The 20926-nt window shown below is 42.1% G+C and overlaps 1 protein-coding gene across 1 annotated transcript in view; it reads right to left on the bottom strand.

Moving 5' to 3' along the window:
* Window positions 1-17816: 17816 nt before the first annotated feature.
* The window catches only part of LOC308127520 (gamma-aminobutyric acid receptor subunit gamma-3-like), a 75832-nt gene continuing 72722 nt past the window's right edge, over window positions 17817-20926 (bottom strand). Inside the window, exon 10 of the mRNA XM_080492625.1 lies at window positions 17817-18366. Coding sequence (XP_080348751.1) covers window positions 18085-18366 — 282 coding nt within the window. The 3' untranslated portion in view covers window positions 17817-18084. The remainder of the gene's footprint in view (window positions 18367-20926) is intronic.

Here is a 20926-nt window from a genome sequence, read left to right as displayed (position 1 = left end):
CAATTCTATCATAGTTCCAACTTTTCTTATTTTCACCATTTTTGGTAAGTGTATAGCCCTACTATAGCCCTACTATCATTTCTGAGCCAATTCTATCATTATCTCAAATTTTCATATTTTGACCATTTTTGGTAAGGCTATAGCCCTACCATTATTTCTGACCCAATTCCATTATCATCCCAACTTTTCTTATTTTGACCATTTTGGTAAGGCTATAGCCCTACTATTGCCCTACCATCATTTCTGAGCCAATTCTATCATCATCTCAACTTTTAATATTTTGACCATTTTTGGTAAGGCTATAGCCCTACCATTATTTCTGACCCAATTCCATCATCATCCCAACTTTTCTTATTTTGACCATTTTGGTAAGGCTATAGCCCTACTATAGCCCTACCATCATTTCTGAGCCAATTCTATCATCATCTCAACTTTTAATATTTTGACCATTTTTGGTAAGGCTATAGCCCTACCATTATTTCTGACCCAATTCCATCATCATCCCAACTTTTCTTATTTCTACCATTTTGGTAAGGCAATAGCCCTACTATAGCCCTACCATCATTTCTGAGCCAATTCTATCATAGTTCCAACTTTTCATATTTTGACCATTTTTGGTAAGGCTATAGCCCTACCATTTTTTCTGACCCAATTCCATTATCATCCCAACTTTTCTTATTTTGACCATTTTGGTAAGGCTATAGCCCTACTATAGCCCTACCATCATTTCTGAGCCAATTCTATCATAGTTCCAACTTTTCATATTTTGACCATTTTGGTAAGGCTATAGCCCTACCATTATTTCTGACCCAATTCCATCATCATCTCAACTTTTCTTATTTTGACCATTTTTGGTAAGGCTATAGCCCTACCAATATTTCTGACCCAATTCCATCATCATCGCAACTTTACTTATTTTGACCATTTTGGTAACTCTATAGCCCTACTATAGCCCTGACATCATTTCTGAGCCAATTCCATCATCATCCCAACTTTTCTTATTTTCACCATTTTTGGTAAGGCTATAGCCCTACCATTATTTCTGTAATAATGCCATCATCATCCCAACTTTTCCTATTTTGACCATTTTGGTAAGGCTATAGCCCTACTATAGCCCTACCATTATTTCTGACCCAATTCCATCATCATCCCAACTTTTCATATTTTGACCATTTTTGGTAAGGCTATAACCCTACTATTATTATTTGTGACCCAATTCTATCATCATCCCAACTTTTCATATTTTGATCATTTTGGTAAGGCTATAGCCCTACTATAGCCCTACAATCATTTCTGAGCCAATTCTATCATTATCTCAAATTTTCATATTTTGACCATTTTTGGTAAGGCTATAGCCCTACTATAGCCCTACCATAATTTCTGAGCCAATTCTATCATCATCTCAACTTTTAATATTTTGACCATTTTTGGTAAGGCTATAGCCCTACCATTATTTCTGACCCAATTCCATCATCATCCCAACTTTTCTTATTTCTACCATTTTGGTAAGGCAATAGCCCTACTATAGCCCTACCATCATTTCTGAGCCAATTCTATCATAGTTCCAACTTTTCATATTTTGACCATTTTTGGTAAGGCTATAGCCCTACCATTATTTCTGAGCCAATTCCATCATCATCCCAACTTTTCTTATTTTCACCATTTTTGGTAAGGCTATAGCCCTACCATTATTTCTGTAATAATGCCATCATCATCCCAACTTTTCCTATTTTGACCATTTTGGTAAGGCTATAGCCCTACTATAGCCCTACCATTATTTCTGACCCAATTCCATCATCATCCCAAATTTTCATATTTTGACCATTTTTGGTAAGGCTATAACCCTACTATTATTATTTTTTGTGACCCAATTCTCTCATCATCACAACTTTTCTTATTTTGATCATTTTGGTAAGGCTATAGCCCTACTATAGCCCTACCATCATTTCTGAGCCAATTCTATCATAGTTCCAACTTTTCATATTTTGACCATTTTTGGTAAGGCTATAGCCCTACCATTATTTCTGACCCAATTCCATCATCATCTCAACTTTTCTTATTTTGACCATTTTGGTAAGGCTATAGCCCTACTATAGCCCTACCATCATTTCTGAGCATATTCTAGCATCATCCCAACTTTTATTATTTTGACCATTTTGGTAAGGCTATAGCCCTACTATAGCCCTACCATAATTTCTGAGCCAATTCTATCATCATCTCAACTTTTAATATTTTGACCATTTTTGGTAAGGCTATAGCCCTACCATTATTTCTGACCCAATTCCATCATCATCCCAACTTTTCTTATTTCTACCATTTTGGTAAGGCAATAGCCCTACTATAGCCCTACCATCATTTCTGAGCCAATTCTATCATAGTTCCAACTTTTCATATTTTCACCATTTTTGGTAAGGCTATAGCCCTACCATTATTTCTGACCCAATTCCATCATCATCCCAACTTTTCTTATTTTGACCATTTTGGTAAGGCTATAGCCCTACTATAGCCCTACCATCATTTCTGAGCCAATTCTATCATCATCTCAACTTTTAATATTTTGACCATTTTTGGTAAGGCTATAGCCCTACCATTATTTCTGACCCAATTCCATCATCATCCCAACTTTTCTTATTTCTACCATTTTGGTAAGGCAATAGCCCTACTATAGCACTACCATCATTTCTGAGCCAATTCTATCATAGTTCCAACTTTTCATATTTTGACCATTTTTGGTAAGGCTATAGCCCTACCATTATTTCTGACCCAATTCCATCATCATCTCAACTTTTCTTATTTTGACCATTTTTGGTAAGGCTATAGCCCTACCATTATTTCTGACCCAATTCCATCATCATCCCAACTTTTCTTATTTTGACCATTTTGGTAAGGCTATAGCCGTACTATAGCCCTACCATCATTTCTGAGCCAATTCTATCATAGTTCCAACTTTTCATATTTTGACCATTTTTGGTAAGGCTATAGCCCTACCATTATTTCTGAGCCAATTCCATCATCATCCCAACTTTTCTTATTTTCACCATTTTTGGTAAGGCTATAGCCCTACCATTATTTCTGTAATAATGCCATCATTATCCCAACTTTTCCTATTTTGACCATTTTGGTAAGGCTATAGCCCTACTATAGCCCTACCATTATTTCTGACCCAATTCCATCATCATCCCAACCTTTCATATTTTGACCATTTTTGGTAAGGCTATAACCCTACTACCATCATTTCTGAGCATATTCTAGCATCATCCCAACTTTTATTATTTTGACCATTTTGGTAAGGCTATAGCCCTACTATAGCCCTACCATAATTTCTGAGCCAATTCTATCATCATCTCAACTTTTAATATTTTGACCATTTTTGGTAAGGCTATAGCCCTACCATTATTTCTGACCCAATTCCATCATCATCCCAACTTTTCTTATTTCTACCATTTTGGTAAGGCAATAGCCCTACTATAGCCCTACCATCATTTCTGAGCCAATTCTATCATAGTTCCAACTTTTCATATTTTCACCATTTTTGGTAAGGCTATAGCCCTACCATTATTTCTGACCCAATTCCATCATCATCCCAACTTTTCTTATTTTGACCATTTTGGTAAGGCTATAGCCCTACTATAGCCCTACCATCATTTCTGAGCCAATTCTATCATCATCTCAACTTTTAATATTTTGACCATTTTTGGTAAGGCTATAGCCCTACCATTATTTCTGACCCAATTCCATCATCATCCCAACTTTTCTTATTTCTACCATTTTGGTAAGGCAATAGCCCTACTATAGCCCTACCATCATTTCTGAGCCAATTCTATCATAGTTCCAACTTTTCATATTTTGACCATTTTTGGTAAGGCTATAGCCCTACCATTATTTCTGACCCAATTCCATCATCATCCCAACTTTTCTTATTTTGACCATTTTGGTAAGGCTATAGCCCTACTATAGCCCTACCATTATTTCTGACCCAATTCCATCATCATCCCAACTTTTCTTATTTTGACCATTTTGGTAAGGCTATAGCCGTACTATAGCCCTACCATCATTTCTGAGCCAATTCTATCATAGTTCCAACTTTTCATATTTTGACCATTTTTGGTAAGGCTATAGCCCTACCATTATTTCTGAGCCAATTCCATCATCATCCCAACTTTTCTTATTTTCACCATTTTTGGTAAGGCTATAGCCCTACCATTATTTCTGTAATAATGCCATCATCATCCCAACTTTTCCTATTTTGACCATTTTGGTAAGGCTATAGCCCTACTATAGCCCTACCATTATTTCTGACCCAATTCCATCATCATCCCAACTTTTCATATTTTGACCATTTTTGGTAAGGCTATAACCCTACTATTATTATTTTTTGTGACCCAATTCTCTCATCATCCCAACTTTTCTTATTTTGATCATTTTGGTAAGGCTATAGCCCTACTATAGCCCTACCATCATTTCTGAGCCAATTCTATCATAGTTCCAACTTTTCATATTTTGACCATTTTTGGTAAGGCTATAGCCCTACCATTATTTCTGACCCAATTCCATCATCATCTCAACTTTTCTTATTTTGACCATTTTGGTAAGGCTATAGCCCTACTATAGCCCTACCATCATTTCTGAGCATATTCTAGCATCATCCCAACTTTTATTATTTTGACCATTTTGGTAAGGTTATAGCCCTACTATAGCCCTACCATAATTTCTGAGCCAATTCTATCATCATCTCAACTTTTAATATTTTGACCATTTTTGGTAAGGCTATAGCCCTACCATTATTTCTGACCCAATTCCATCATCATCCCAACTTTTCTTATTTCTACCATTTTGGTAAGGCAATAGCCCTACTATAGCCCTACCATCATTTCTGAGCCAATTCTATCATAGTTCCAACTTTTCATATTTTCACCATTTTTGGTAAGGCTATAGCCCTACCATTATTTCTGACCCAATTCCATCATCATCCCAACTTTTCTTATTTTGACCATTTTGGTAAGGCTATAGCCCTACTATAGCCCTACCATCATTTCTAATACAATTCTTTCATTCTCTCAACTTTTCTTATTTTGACCATTTTTGGTAAGGCTATAGCCCTACTATAGCCCTACTATCATTTATGAGCCAATTCTATCATCATCTCAACTTTTCATATTTTGACCATTTTTGGTAAGGCTATAGCCCTACCATTATTTCTGACCCAATTCCATCATCATCCCAACTTTTCTTATTTTGACCATTTTGGTAAGGCTATAGCCCTGCTATAGCCCTACCATTATTTCTGACCCAATTCCATCATCATCCCAACTTTTCTTATTTTGACCATTTTGGTAAGGCTATAGCCCTACCATTATTTCTGAAATAATGCCATCTTCATCCTAACTTTTCCTATTTTGACCATATCTGGTAAGGCTATAGCCCTACTATAGCCCTACCATCATTTCTGAGCCAACTCTATCATCGTTCCAACTTTTCATATTTTGACCATTTTTGGTAAGGCTATAGCCCTACCATTATTTCTGACCCAATTCCATCATCGTTCCAACTTTTCCTATTTTGACCTTTTTGGTAAGGCTATAGCCCTACTATAGCCCTGCCATCATTTCTGAGCGAATTCTATCATCATCCCAACTTTTCCTATTTTGACCTTTTTGGTAAGGCTATAGCCCTACTATAGCCCTACCATCATTTCTGAGCCAATTCTATCATCATTCAAACTTTTCATATTTTGATAATTTTTGGTAAGGCTATAGCCCTACCATCATTTCTGAGCAAATTCTATCATCGTTCCAACTTTTAATATTTTGACCATTTTGGTAAGGCTATAGCCCTACTATAGCCCTACCATTATTTCTGAGCCAATTCTATCATCATCTCAAATTTTCATATTTTGACCATTTTTGGAAAGGCTATAGCCCTACCATTACTTCTGACCCAATTCCATCATCATCCCAACTTTTCTTATTTTGACAATTTTTGGTAGGGCTATAGCCCTACTATAGCTCTACCATAATTTCTGAGCCAATTCTATCATCATCCCAACTTTTCCTATTTTGACCATTTTGCTAAGGCAATAGCCCTACTATAGCCCTACTATCATTTCTGAGCCAATTCTATCAACGTTCCAACTTTTCACATTTTGACCATTTTTGGTAAGGCTATAGCCCTACTATAGCCCTACCATAATTTCTGAGCCAATTCTATCATCGTTCCAACTTTTCATATTTTGACCATTTTTGGTAAGGCTATAGCCCTACCATTATTTCTGACCCAATTCCATCATCATCCCAACTTTTCTTATTTTGACCATTTTGGTAAGGCTATAGCCCTACTATAGCCCTACCATTATTTCTGAGCCAATTCTATCATCATCCCAACTTTTCATATTTTGACCATTTTTGGTAAGGCTATAGCCCTACCATTATTTCTGAGCCAATTCCATCATCATCTCAACTTTTAATATTTTGACCATTTTTGGTAAGGCTATAGCCCTACTATTGCCTTACCATTATTTCTGAGCCAATTCCATCATCATCTCAACTTTTCTTATTTTGACCATTTTGGTAAGGTTATAGCCCTACTATAGCCCTACCATAATTTCTGAGCCAATTCAATCAACGTTCCAACTTTTCATATTTTGACCATTTTGGTAAGGCTATAACCCTACCATTATTTCTTAGCCAATTCCATCATCATCTCAACTTTTCTTATTTTGACCATTTTGGTAAGGTTATAGCCCTACTATAGCCCTACCATAATTTCTGAGCCAATTCAATCAACGTTCCAACTTTTCATATTTTGACCATTTTGGTAAGGCTATAACCCTACCATTATTTCTTAGCCAATTCCATCATCATCCCAACTTTTCTTATTTTGACCATTTTGGTAAGGCTATAGCCCTACTATAGCCCTACCATTATTTCTGAGCCAATTCTATCATCATCTCAACTTTTAATATTTTGACCATTTTTGGTAAGGCTATAGCCCTACCATTATTTCTGACCCAATTCCATCATCATCCCAACTTTTCTTATTTTGACCATTTTTGGTAAGGCTATAGCCCTGCCATTATTTCTGACCCAATTCAATCATCATCCCAACTTTTCTTATTTTGACCATTTTTGGGAAGGCTATAGCCCTACTGTAGCCCTACCATTATTTCTGAGCCAATTCTATCATCATCTCAACTTTTAATATTTTGACCATTTTTGGTAAGGCTATAGCCCTACCATTATTTCTGACCCAATTCCATCATCATCCCAACTTTTCTTATTTTGACCATTTTTGGTAAGGCTATAGCCCTGCCATTATTTCTGACCCAATTCTATCATCATCTCAACTTTTAATATTTTCACCATTTTTGGTAAGGCTATAGCCCTACTATAGCCCTACCATTATTACTGACCCAATTCCATCATCATCCCAACTTTTCTTATTTTGACCATTTTGGTAAGGCTATAGCCCTAATATAGCCTTACCATTATTTGTGAACCAATTCTATCATCATCTCAACTTTTCATATTTTCACCATTTTTGGTAAGGCTATAGCCCTACCATTATTTCTGACCAAATTCCATCATCATCTAAACTTTTAATCTTTTCACCATTTTTGGTAAGGCTATAGCCCTACTATAGCCCTACCATCATTTCTGACCAAATTCCATCATCATCCAAACTTTTCATATTTTCACCATTTTTGGTAAGGCTATAGCCCTACCATAATTTCTGAGCATATTCCACCTTTTGACCTTGACTGTTCAGAAAATGGGTCCAACTCCTTCTACAATGACACCGCTCACCCAACACGTACATGCATCCTCTTCCTTCTTCGCCATCCTAGTGGAATTCCTAACTTTCACATGGAAAACACCAATCTTCCCAAAACACCTTTTTCCCCATGACGTTTTAAATTGTAAACAAAACAAATAAACCAAGGGAATTGTCAAAGATTTTTCACAATGTAATTTATTATATCGTGACACTGATGTTATTACATGAAATGTTATCACAACAGTATCACACTGCCAGAACCTTATGATGTAATGCGGGGGGGGGGGGGGGGGTGCCCACAGTTTTCAAGACGGAAACGCGGCCAGGAATTCTGCACGTCTCTGCTGCACAACAGGAACGGAGATCGTCGGCCAGGTTCTCGACAGGCTCCAGGGCTTCCTCATCTTTCAGTCCTTTGGAGAAGCGGGCTCTAATAATCTGGACGAGAGAAAAACAAATGGGCGGTGAGACGATACCAAGACCGTCGTCAAGACCACAGAAGGACGGGCGTCAGGCTACAGAAAGTAGGACAGTCGTCAAGACTACAGAAGGACAGTCATCAGATTTCAGAAAGAAGACAGTCATCAGACTACAGAAAGAAGACAGTCGTCAAGACTACAGAAGGACAGTCATCAGACTACAGAAAGAAGACAGTCATCAGACTACAGAAAGAAGACAGTCGTCAAGACTACAGAAGGACAGTCATCAGACTACAGAAAGAAGACAGTCGTCAGACTACAGAAAGAAGACAGTCGTCAAGACTACAGGACAGTCATCAGACTACAGAAAGAAGGACAGTCGTCAAGGCGACAGGACAGTAATCAGGCTACAGAAAGAAGACAGTCATCAAGACTACAGAAGGACAGTCATCAGACTACAGAAAGAAGACAGTCGTCAAGACTACAGGACAGTCATCAGACTACAGAAAGAAGACAGTCATCAGGCTACAGAAAGAAGACAGTCGTCAAGACTACAGGACAGTCATCAGACTACAGAAAGAAGACAGTCATCAGACTACAGAAAGAAGACAGTCGTCAAGACTACAGGACTGTCATCAGACTACAGAAAGAAGACAGTCGTCAGACTACAGAAAGAAGACAGTCGTCAAGACTACAGAAGGACAGTCGTCAGACTACAGAAAGAAGACAGTCATCAAGACTACAGAAGGACAGTCGTCAGACTACAGAAAGAAGACAGTCGTCAAGACTACAGAAGGACAGTCATCAGACTACAGAAAGAAGACAGTCGTCAGACTACAGAAAGAAGACAGTCGTCAAGACTACAGGACAGTCATCAGACTACAGAAAGAAGACAGTCATCAGACTACAGAAAGAAGACAGTCGTCAAGACTACAGAAGGACAGTCATCAGACTACAGAAAGAAGACAGTCGTCAAGACTACAGGACAGTCATCAGACTACAGAAAGAAGACAGTCGTCAAGACTACAGAAGGACAGTCATCAGACTACAGAAAGAAGACAGTCGTCAAGACGACAGGACAGTAATCAGGCTACAGAAAGAAGACAGTCATCAAGACTACAGAAGGACAGTCATCAGACTACAGAAAGAAGACAGTCGTCAAGACTACAGGACAGTCATCAGACTACAGAAAGAAGACAGTCGTCAAGACTACAGAAGGACAGTCATCAGACTACAGAAAGAAGACAGTCGTCAGACTACAGAAAGAAGACAGTCTTCAAGACTACAGGACAGTCATCAGACTACAGAAAGAAGACAGTCGTCATTCTACAGAAAGAAGACAGTCGTCAAGACTACAGAAGGACACTCATCAGACTACAGAAAGAAGACAGTCGTCAGACTACAGAAAGAAGACAGTCGTCAAGACTACAGACTACACTACAGTGTCAGCCCTCCGAAAAAAAAAAAAATGGCGGCGACGAAGCTCAGCAGAACAGAGAGTAACTATCTGTGTTTGGAAGACGGGTGGAATGAGGCGTAATCTCTGCGTTCAGGAATCCTGCAAAGTACAACAGTCAAGTAGAACTACAGGTTAACCTAAATATATAAAAAAAAAAAATGATGAATTGGGAAGAATCTGCTGACGCAGTGCAGAAGTATTGCAGTATTTAAGCAACACAACAGAAAAAAATCGACGACATTCCGGGAAAAACAAAGGTTTTCCAGAACAGCCACCAGGTGGCAGTGCCAACTTATCGATTCAATAACCGACACAAGATCCTACACGCCTCATAAATATATACTAAGGACTACTATCTTTTTTGACGGACTTGGAGTCTGAGAACCAAGAAGAACCACTTCCATTATGAAGTTTTGCTGTTGTCGTGGTATTGTGCCGTTGGCCCCTCTGGGCCGCCGTACTCACGCCGCAAAACATTCCGTCGGGAAGTCGTCGTCTCAGCCCTACTGACCGTGTGTCGATCGGACCGCTTCAATTATTTATCGGTAACAAGTTGCGTCTGCGAGAACGAGGTCGTTCATCTCGGGGATGAACCTCGGCGTGTTTTCCTTCTACCCCACCCCCCACCCCACCCCCCACCCCACCCCCCACCCCCACCCCGAGGCAGAACATGCCGGCGCCGGGTTAACGTCTTTAAATGTGACATTCAGACGACGGCGTCAGGAATATTGTCGGTTATTAAACACCCGTCCTCTGTAGCTGTCCCACTTATTGGGAATCGCTTCTGCGGCCTGCGAGTCCAGCGGCTTTAATGAAAAAAATAAGAAAAAATAAAGAACCAATCACGGCCCAGGTGGTGTAGTCACACTCGGTCTATCGTAAAACTTCACTCATGATCTTACTATAGTCTTATTATAGTCTTATTATACTCTAACTACTATGTCTTACTATATAAGTAAAATATACTGTTACTAAAGTCTTATTATAGTCTTAATATACTGTAACTACTATGTCTTACTAAACAAGTAAGAATATAGAATTACTATAGTCTCACTTTACTCTTACTATACTCCTGCTATAGTAAGACTATAATATTACTGTAGTAAGACTCTTTCTATAAGACTATACTAAATCTATAGTCTTACTGTTATCGTACTACTATCGCTTACAATAGTCTTACTGTTACTTTACTATTGCTATAGTCTTACTATAGTCTTACTTTACACTTACTATACTCCTGCTACAGTAAGACTATAATATTACTATAGTAAGACTCTTTCTATAATAAGACTATACTAAATCTATAGTCTTACTGTTATCGTACTACTATCGCTTACTGTTACTTTACTATTGCTATAGTCTTACTATCATCTTTCTAGTCTTACTATACTCCTACTGTAGTCCTACTATACTCCTACTATAGTCTCACAATTCTCTTACTATACTTGTACTATAGTCTTACTACTGTCTTCCTTTTGAAACAAGTTCAAGACCCCCCCCACAAAAAAAAACAAAAAACAGTATTTGGCCTCGGCAGAACTTTACAGCTGCTTTAAAGTCACGGTGACGAGTTTCCCTGACTTTGTCGGACTCCCAGGAAAAGCAGAATAACCGTGTCGTGTTCTTGAAATCAAACCCCCGTTCACCCGGCTCATCAAAGCCGGACGTGACGCTGGCGTTGAGGAGATCCCACAAATCCAAAGCGGGTCGCACACGGAACGACTCACCGTATCCGGGATCAATTTATTTCACGCCCACGTTTTGTAATGACAGTTACTAGAAAATGCGGCGGTGTTACGTAATGAATTTGAAAACGTATTCCATTGTTACGTATCCGTGACGACCCCGCAGCGGTTAATGTACGCGCCGACGCACGGGCCGGTTTCTTCATCGAGATTTCCGATGCGGCGACGCGCGAGACTCGCGTCGTGCGTTCCAGGCACACGTGCTCCGGGGATTCCCCCGGCGACACGGGTGTCGGTTTCATTTGTGCCAAGCGAAGCCGCCACGTCAGGCCCCACACACAGGTTTGTTTTCCCTCCGCTGCGGCGTTGGCGTGCCAGCAACCCCATCCCCCACCCCCCCCCCCCCCCCCCCCCCCCCCCCCCCCCCCCCTTGTGTAGGAGGTCGTTCTGGAGCGTCTCCGACTCCGCTACGTCTGCCTGCCTCTCGCTCCGCTTCCAACTAGGTCACCGAACCCGGCGCGGAGCAGTGACGTGCTCACGCATCTGTCACTGGATATTAGCCGCATCATAATTACCGGGGCGGGCGGACCGCCTGAGGACGACTGTAACTCATTCTATTATGTGTGCACGGATTCATTTGTCAACTTTGCCATCGGGAACATTAGATTAGAGCCCCCTCCCCCTCACCCCCCCGTTTTTCCTTATGCCAGAGTGACGAAAACAATGAATAAGCGCCGAGTCATTTTTGCAGGTTGGAAATAAAGGTTCTACCGAAATGTTCCCAAAACATCTCCGCCGGTTCCGCCCCCCCCCCCCCGTCCGTGACGTCCACAACTGTGCCGTCAGAAAGTTTTCCCCTGACCCCGAGTCGAGGGTTCTGCAACGCGGCCGCCGGAAGACGGCGAGCTAATTATTCTGATTTGCCGCTGGCACACGCGGCCGTCTGAAATGGATTTTGACGCAGTTTGCAAAAATGCAGCGCATTAGCGTCCTCGCGCCGCTTCGGGTCGGTTCCGTTTTGGAGCGGAGTCCGTCATCGCGAGGTGAAAAATGGGGACAAAGACGTTCTCTTCCGACGAGGAACCGAGCAACAGGAGAAGTTTTGCCGCGCGTCCGAGGAAACTTTGCGGAATTCCACCAAGGCTTTTAGGGACAACGGATTGTAGAGCAAGGATTCTCAGTCGGTGTCAGTTTTTCGGTGAAATCTGTCATCGGCATGTCAGTGTTTTTTGAATGAAATCTCACCACCATCGTCTCGGAAAAACAGACGATGGTGGTGGACGACGTGTGCTACGTCCTCGCGCCCTTATCTCCCCGACCCAGCGGCGGTCCATTTGAAGGACTGAATCAGTCCCACATTTCGAAAGAAGGTCTCGGTAGAACTCAACCGCACTTCAGAAGTTACTGAGCCGAACAGTTGAATGAATATTTTCTGCCTCGAAAAACTCCCAAAGCCTTCAGACGGTAGGTTTCCCCCGAATCAACCTGGGCTGCTGCGGTCGCTTTTGTCAACAATCGGCACCAAATGCAGTCCTGCTCAGATGAGGAAGGGATCACAGCTAGGAAGGTATCGAAGTCAGGATGAGGGCAATCGACTCCAAAGACTGGAGGACAGAAAAAGACTCGTTTCTCTCCCGTCGGGTCCCTGATCCGCTTAGATCTCCTCGCAGGCAGAGCTCGGCAGCGATTTGACCGCAGCACATTTGCATTTTGTTTTTCTTCTGTGACTTTTTGTGATATTCTTTTGCTTTTTTTTTTATTTTATTTTTTTATTATGTTTTCTGCGTTTCCGCGGTCGGGATGGGGTTCTTGATGTCGAGGCCTTTCGGCGTTAAATCCTCGTCTCTGCATCGGAGGTTGAACTTCAGGTGGTTCTTGAAGGGGGCGCTCTTCTTCTCCCGTTTCTGCAATCAGCGGAAGATTTTGACACAGACATTTGTGAACCTTATTCTTAGTGGCTGAATTGTTTTGATATTGTCGTTCTAAAAAGTAAAACAATTTTAGGTCAAATCTACCATTACCATTGTCATTACTAAAGAGTCTACACGAACGACAAAATGAAAACAATTCAGTTACTTGAGGCTCCTCGCAACATAACACACTGCTAACACACCGCTAACACACTGCTAACACGCCACTAACACACCCGACACACCCCTAACACACCCCTGACATACTGCTAACACACCAGTAACACACCCCCAACACACTGCTAACGCACTGCTAACACGCCACTAACACACCCGACACACCCCTAACACACTGCTAACACACCCCTAACACACCCCTAACACACCCCTAACACGCCACTAACACACCCGACACACCCCTAACACACTGCTAACACACCCCTAACACACCCCTAACACACCCCTAACATACTGCTAACACACCCCTAACACACTGCTAACACACCCCTAACACACCCCTAACATACTGCTAACACACCACTAACACACCCCTAACACACTGCTAACACACCGCTAACACACTGCTAACACACTGCTAACACACCGCTAACACACTGCTAACACACCCCTAACACACCGCTAACACACTGCTAACACACCCCTAACACACCCCTAACACACCGCTAACACACTGCTAACACACCCCTAACACACTGCTAACACACCCCTAACACACCCCTAACATACTGCTAACACACCACTAACACACCCCTAACACACTGCTAACACACCGCTAACACACCGCTAACACACTGCTAACACACCGCTAACACACTGCTAACACACTGCTAACACACCCCTAACACACCGCTAACACACTGCTAACACACCCCTAACACACCCCTAACACACCGCTAACACACTGCTAACACACCCCTAACACACTGCTAACACACCCCTAACACACCCCTAACACACTGTTAACACACTGCTAACACACCCCTAACACACTGTTAACACACCCCTAACACACCGTTAACACACCCCTAACACACTGCTAACACACCCCTAACACACCGCTAACACACTGCTAACACACCCCTGACACACCCCTAACACACTGTTAACACACCCCTAACACACTGCTAACACACCCCTAACACACCGCTAACACACTGCTAACACACCCCTGACACACTGTTAACACACCGCTAACACACCCCTAACACACTGCTAACACACTGCTAACACACTGCTAACACACCCCTAACACACCGCTAACGCACTGCTAACACACCGCTAACACACTGCTAACAGTCACGCAGCTTCATTCACACACAAAATAGACGTCAGAGAAGCACTTGACCAAAACGTTATTTATTAATATAAGCAATGTACCACGCACTAGAAAAAAGATAGCTATTTTCACTCCAGACCGTGTTTTCATAAAGTAGTTCCTCTTCCCGAGGGCTGACCCAGGATCACAGCCTGACAGAGATCTGCCCGACAGTCAGAACAAACATTGAATTGTTTTAGGGGCTAAAATAAGGAGAAACTCCTCACAAAAATAAAAAACGGATTCCGAGATGGAACTTTTCAAAAACAACGAGAGCTCTATTAGGGATTAGAATTCGGCTCCTGAGCAAATTCCCCGCATTCCCCGTTCCCGATCCCGGGTCAGCGCTTTTGGAAGAGGTTCTGTTTTACAAACACAGGTCCCAGTCAGTTGAAACACACGGGTGACTTTCATCAAGACGTAGAAAATAGTGATTTCTTTCGGTTTTTATTGAAGTATCTCAACGGACTAAGACACTTATAAAGTGTAGTAGAAATATCAGAGGTGAGGAGAGTTTACTGCGGTGTTGGCCAAGCTCTGGTCAATTCAGTCAGTTCTTAATAGACGTAAGTCGATTGAATGCTAATGACATTTTTATAAATTTTTTTTTTTTTTTTTTTTATCCGTCTCGCTTCTGCTAATGTGGGAAATCAAGGGAGTAATTAATGACCGTCAGGGCAGCGGCCCTTCTGTTAGTCCCTCTATCGTCATTGGAGGTGATCTCATTTGTAATCATGAACCTCTGGACGGGACGCAAATGGGTTTGAATGAGTTCATGAATATGTATGACCCCCCCCCATTATAAAGGTGGAACTGACTGAACTGGCTCCAGAAGTGCTCCGGCCTCGCTACTGGCCTAACATACATTCCATATATAACTGTATGAAAATAGAAACAATTAATTAGTTACATCTTACATAAAAGCGTCTCTCTGAACATACAAATACCGAGGGGGGGGGGGGGATAAAGTGTGTGTGTGTGTGTGTGTGTGTGTGCTTAAAGTGTAAAAGTGTGTCTATATGATGAGAGGATGGGGGGAGAGTCGGGGGTGGGGGGGGGGGGGGTTGATTGTTCTACAAAGCCAAACAACTGCAAAAAACACCACAGCGAGAGAAAACTGAAAGAAAATGTCACCGGTATTCTTCATCTGTACTATGTGTGTTTTAAATTTTTTACGTGTGTGTGTACGTGTGTACACGTGTGTGTGTGTGTGTGTGTGTGTGTGTGTGTGTGTACACCTCCATATACTGCATGGCATCAATTTTGCATGTCTGACGAGGGAATGCGGGACTCCATCAAGAGTCATCAACAGGAATCCCGAGTCATCCATTTTTCAACAGTTTGTGTGTGTGTGTGTGTGTGTGTGTGTGTGTGTGTGTGTGTGTGTGTGTCACAACATATGTTGGACCTATTTTGCAGCACCTGTGATCATTGTTGACGGTGCCGCATACAGCAGGACATCCCCGATTCCTCTCATCTTTTCATCGGTGTGAAAGAAAAATAACGAAATAAAACAATCTCTAATTTTACGTACACAAAGTGTACTATGTGTCGTCAAAATGCCGTGTGATTTTTGTGATTTAGCGGCTGGCGGCCACAGCTGATTAATCTTTTGGACAATTGTCCCATTATGAAACGTGGAGTTTGCTCATAATTACCGTATTTTCCGGACTATAGGTCACACTTTTTGGTTGCTGCTGGTCACGCAACTTTATACCAAGAAGCAAAAATCTAAATATAGTGGTAAATACCATGTGGGGCCACTAGATGTCAGTGTATGACAACAGTACTAGATAAAAAAAAAACCTCCATTATAACAGAATTTTACCGTAAGTGCATGATAAATGGGACCGATGGAAAAAAAGGCGACACAGCAGAATTTGAACAAAAAAATATCTTGTGCATCTTCATGCCATATTTTTGGACAGATGCATACTTAGTCACCTATAGTCTGGTAAATACGGTACACGTGCAGCTCGTGATTTTTTTTTGAAGAACCAGTTTGATATTTTGGGAAAACTCCCCTACGAAGCCCAAATAATGCAAAATGGGGACGCGACTGTCAAGGTTAAAGGCTTCTGGGTCACAGCGCCACCTAGAGGCTCATTTGGATTCCCGGTCTCTGTTGAGAGACTGCAAAACGTGCAAGACTCCAAAAGTGAGATTAACATTCCGTTCATGGAAATCTAACTGTAAAGTATATATATATATATATATATATATATATATACTTTACAGTTATATATATATAAGTACAAGAAAAATATGTCAAATAAAAATGTGGATCTGTATTTGTTTCGCTCTCGCCAGTACCAGTACTTTAAGTCTTTTCTGTTTATTCATGTGCCGTAACCAATGTAATACGCTCCAGGACGAGCTTAGCATCTTTAGCATTGGATTGGTATGTATTTATGCAGTTGTTATAAATGTGAGCCGGCGTTCGTTAAAAACAAATGTAGAGGGGAAAAAAACAAACAAACAAACAAACAAACAAACCGAAAAAAAACCAGGTCGATCTTCTTGGCGTGTACTGTAAAAAAAAAATTTAAAAAAAGCTCACTGACTCAAGAAACAAGATTTTACCAGACAACCACGGCTCCCCGACGCTAAACCCTTTATTTAACAATTAACAACTGATGCGCGATGCTCGCCGTGAAAGAACAACTAATTCTCAGAAGAAGAAGAAAAACATCAACGCTTTTTTTTTTTTTTTCCCGAGGGGGGGGGGGGGGGGGGGGGGGGGGGGGGTTTGGGGGGTGGGGGGGGGGACTAATTCTAGTGTACAACTAAAACTAATGTGCTACAAAATGAACGGTGGGTGTTAAAAATTATTATTCTTTTTTTTTTTTTTTTTTTTTTAAACGTCTCCGGTGGCAAGGTGCTGCGTTCCTGGTTGGTTTTCATCAAAGAATAAAAGAGCTCAGCATGCGGCGCGGTGATGGATGAGGTAATAAAAGATAATGGGAGGGTGGGGGTGGGGGGGGGTGAGAAGGGGGGGGGGGGAGGGCGCTCTGAAGCTGCGTCTCTCGGTGCCGCACCCGTTCTAAAGAAGGCACTATGGGTGCTTCGCCATCTCCGCGACCGAGATCCGGTGATTCCACCCCGGATGTCTCTGAAGTCACAGCTGTTTGGTTTCTGAGGTCGGGGGGTGGGGGTGGGGGTGGTGGGGGGGGACGGGGTGGGGTCATGAGGAGGACCTATCCATTCCTGCTTGTTGTTTTTTTTTTTTTTTTTCGTTTCGACTGCTGAGCGTTTTATTCACCCGCCACCGCTCAAAGTGTCACGGCCTTTGACGCGTCCACGCGTCCACGCGGCTCCACGTGGCGGCCGCCTCCCCTTTTTCCCCCCTTCGGCTTCGACCTTCCGAATTCCCGAGGCCGCGGGTGCGGAAGTGGAGGCGGCTGAGGCGGGACTGGGAAAGGAGGGGTGGTGGTGTTTTTTAGGTTGTTTTTTTTGGGGGTGGGGGAGGTGGGGGTCGCTTCGGCCACGCCCTGGAGAGGGACTAGAGGTAGAGGTAGCTGACCCAGTACACGATGTTAAAGAGCAGGAAGGAGGTGGGGAAGAAGACCCGGGAGTAGGCGTCCAGCTCGCGGATGTTGACGTGGATGCGTCCCCTCCTCCAGCCGCCCTCCTTGCACTCCTCGTAGCAGCAGAAGAAGCTCTTGCAGTCTTTCCCGTCCAGGCACTCGTACAGGCAGTTGTCGTCGTAGTCGTGCCAGAAGATGGAGTTGCCCATCGGCATCATGGTCCGAGGGGCGCGGCTCATGTTGAAAGACGAATAAGCCTGGATGAGAAGGAAACATTGAAGGGTCAAGGAGTTTCAGAGGATCTCCATGGCGACCCCGTAAACGTACGCAACAAATAACATCATCAGTCTATCATCAATTTAGGCGACTAAAAAAATGTAACAAAGACAAAATAAATGCACCAAAACGTCTCAAGCAATGACAAAAAGAGAAGAAAAAAATAAATAAAGGACAAAAACCAACGAATAAACATAAAGAGAAACAAAGGCAAATTTCCCGGAAAGCAACAAAATCATAAAAACAACCTCAAAACGATAACAAAACACCAAAGAAAGGAATCAAAACAACAACAAAAAGTCAAAAAAAATGACACAATATCAATCGAAAAAAGAAAACTAAAGGGTCACAAAAAGACTCAAAACGATTATAAAAGGAGACTAAATAGTTACAATAAGACTCAAAATAATGATAAAGGCGACAAACCAAATCAAGCAAGACACAAAACCACCACAAAAAGAGACGAGACGCTCGCATAAAAAAAGATAAAAAGATAAAAAAATTCGCTCGAAAATGTAACGAGTTACAAAATGACTGAAAGCAATCATAGAGCGACCACTACGTAAATACTCCAAACAATCATAAAAGGAGACTAAACAACCCAAAATGAGTGTAAACAATGATCAAAAGACATAAACAGGCACAAAATGACTAGAAGCAGAATGTATGAACACAATATGACTCCAAATAATGACAAACACCCCCCCCCCCCCCACAAAAAAAATGACTGAAAACAATAAAGAACATTCCCCGCAGAGCTCCAGGAGTGATTATGTACCTGCAATTGGTGTGAGTCAGGTATTTTTTTTTTTTTATCTACTTATTGTTCACTTGACTGCAGACGCGCATCAAGAAAACGTCTTAAAACAACCAAAGCAGGGAGCATTTTTGTTTTTCCCGCCGAACAGCTTTTAAAGATGGGATTGACGCCTAGAAACAGCAGCGACCCGCTTCATCGACGCTTTCGACTGCTTAGAAACGCTGTATCGACGTGACGCATGGATCCGAAAGGTGCCGCTTTTCCCCGATTTTTGTCGTTTTTTTTTTTTTTAACCTCCGGTGAAAGCGGCGGAACAGTGAGCGGAGAGTTAGTCGAGTCGTGAGGAGAATTGACTGAGTGGGCGGCGAGTCGAGGAAGGAGGGATGGGGGGGGGGGGGGGGGGGGTTGCGAGGCTTTCCCCGACACGCTGGAGCACAGAAATCCTTAAGAGGAGGAGGGGTGGCGGTGGGGGTGGGGAACTTAATTGATCAGCCCGAGCTGGCGGTCTTTCTGGAGGAAATAATGAACAGTAGGTGGAGGTGGGGGGTGGTGGGTGGGTGGGTGGGTGGGTGGGGGGGGGGGGGGGGGGGGGGTTGACAGCAACAGTGTCTGACTCATTCCGTGAAAGGAGTCCTGTAGGCTGATGTGCCGGGGCCTTGAGGACGCCCACGCGGTGCATTAGGCCCTCCGACAACAGCGCCGTCAAAGAACGTTTCCTACACGTACTGGATCAACCCGCGGTTTTGATCAATGACGCCTCCCGGGGCTGTCCCGAACGCGCCGGCCCGTACCTGAACAACAACGCCCGCATTTGGACATTTGTCCTCCCCGCGTTCCCCCCTTTTCTGCTCCCTCTTCACGTCAGGAAACTATCGACAACACCAGCTCTCGTATTGCAAATAACAGCTTTCGGACCCAGCAGAAAGTCAGACCAGTTAATCAATTTAGGCAAAAAAAACAAAAACAAAACCCACTAAATACATGCGCAAAATGGCTCAAAAACACTGATGAAAAAAAGGACTAAAAACGATAAAGGAACAAGCAGAAAAACAAAGACGAATTTACCAAAAAGCAACCACAAAAACAAAAGAACAAAGGGACCCAAATAATCATAGATGGAGACTAAACAATCAAAAATGACCCAAAACAACCAGAAAAGGACACCAAGTTGACACAATATAACAAAAAAAAAAAAACAATCATTAAAGGAGACTAAACAGTCGCGAAATGATTCAAAACAGTAGAAAAACAATAAAAACCATTTAAAAAAAACACTAAACAGTCACAAAATGCTCCAAAACAATCATTAAACGAGACTGAAGAGTCACAGAATGACACGTTTTCCGTCTTTCTACTCCACACAAATGGGAGCCATGATGGTTCCCCTGGTTGCCATGGCAATAATATAGAGAAAACTCTTCACTCTCAGTAACCAAACATCACAAAAAACCCCAAAAACATTCATGAAAAGACACCATATAGTGTACTCACAAGAATACCCACAACAACCATGAAAGGAGACTAAACGGTCACAAAATGACTCAATGAAGAATAAATCATCAAAAAAATGACTGAAAACAAACATAAAAGGAGACTCAACAATCCTGACACACAACAACCATAAAGGAAGACTAAATTGTGAAAAAAAAGACAATTCATTAAAGGGGACTAAACAGGAAAAAAGGGACTAAACGTCCATTAAAGGAGACTAAAAAGTCAACAATGACACAAAACAAGCATAAAAGGAGACTAAACAGTCACAAAATGACTCACACCAATCA

This window comes from Lipophrys pholis, assembly GCF_963383615.2.
Source record: "Lipophrys pholis genome assembly, chromosome: 23".
In the NCBI taxonomy this organism is placed as follows: Eukaryota; Metazoa; Chordata; class Actinopteri; order Blenniiformes; family Blenniidae; genus Lipophrys; species Lipophrys pholis.
This window is presented reverse-complemented; position numbering and strand designations above follow the sequence as displayed.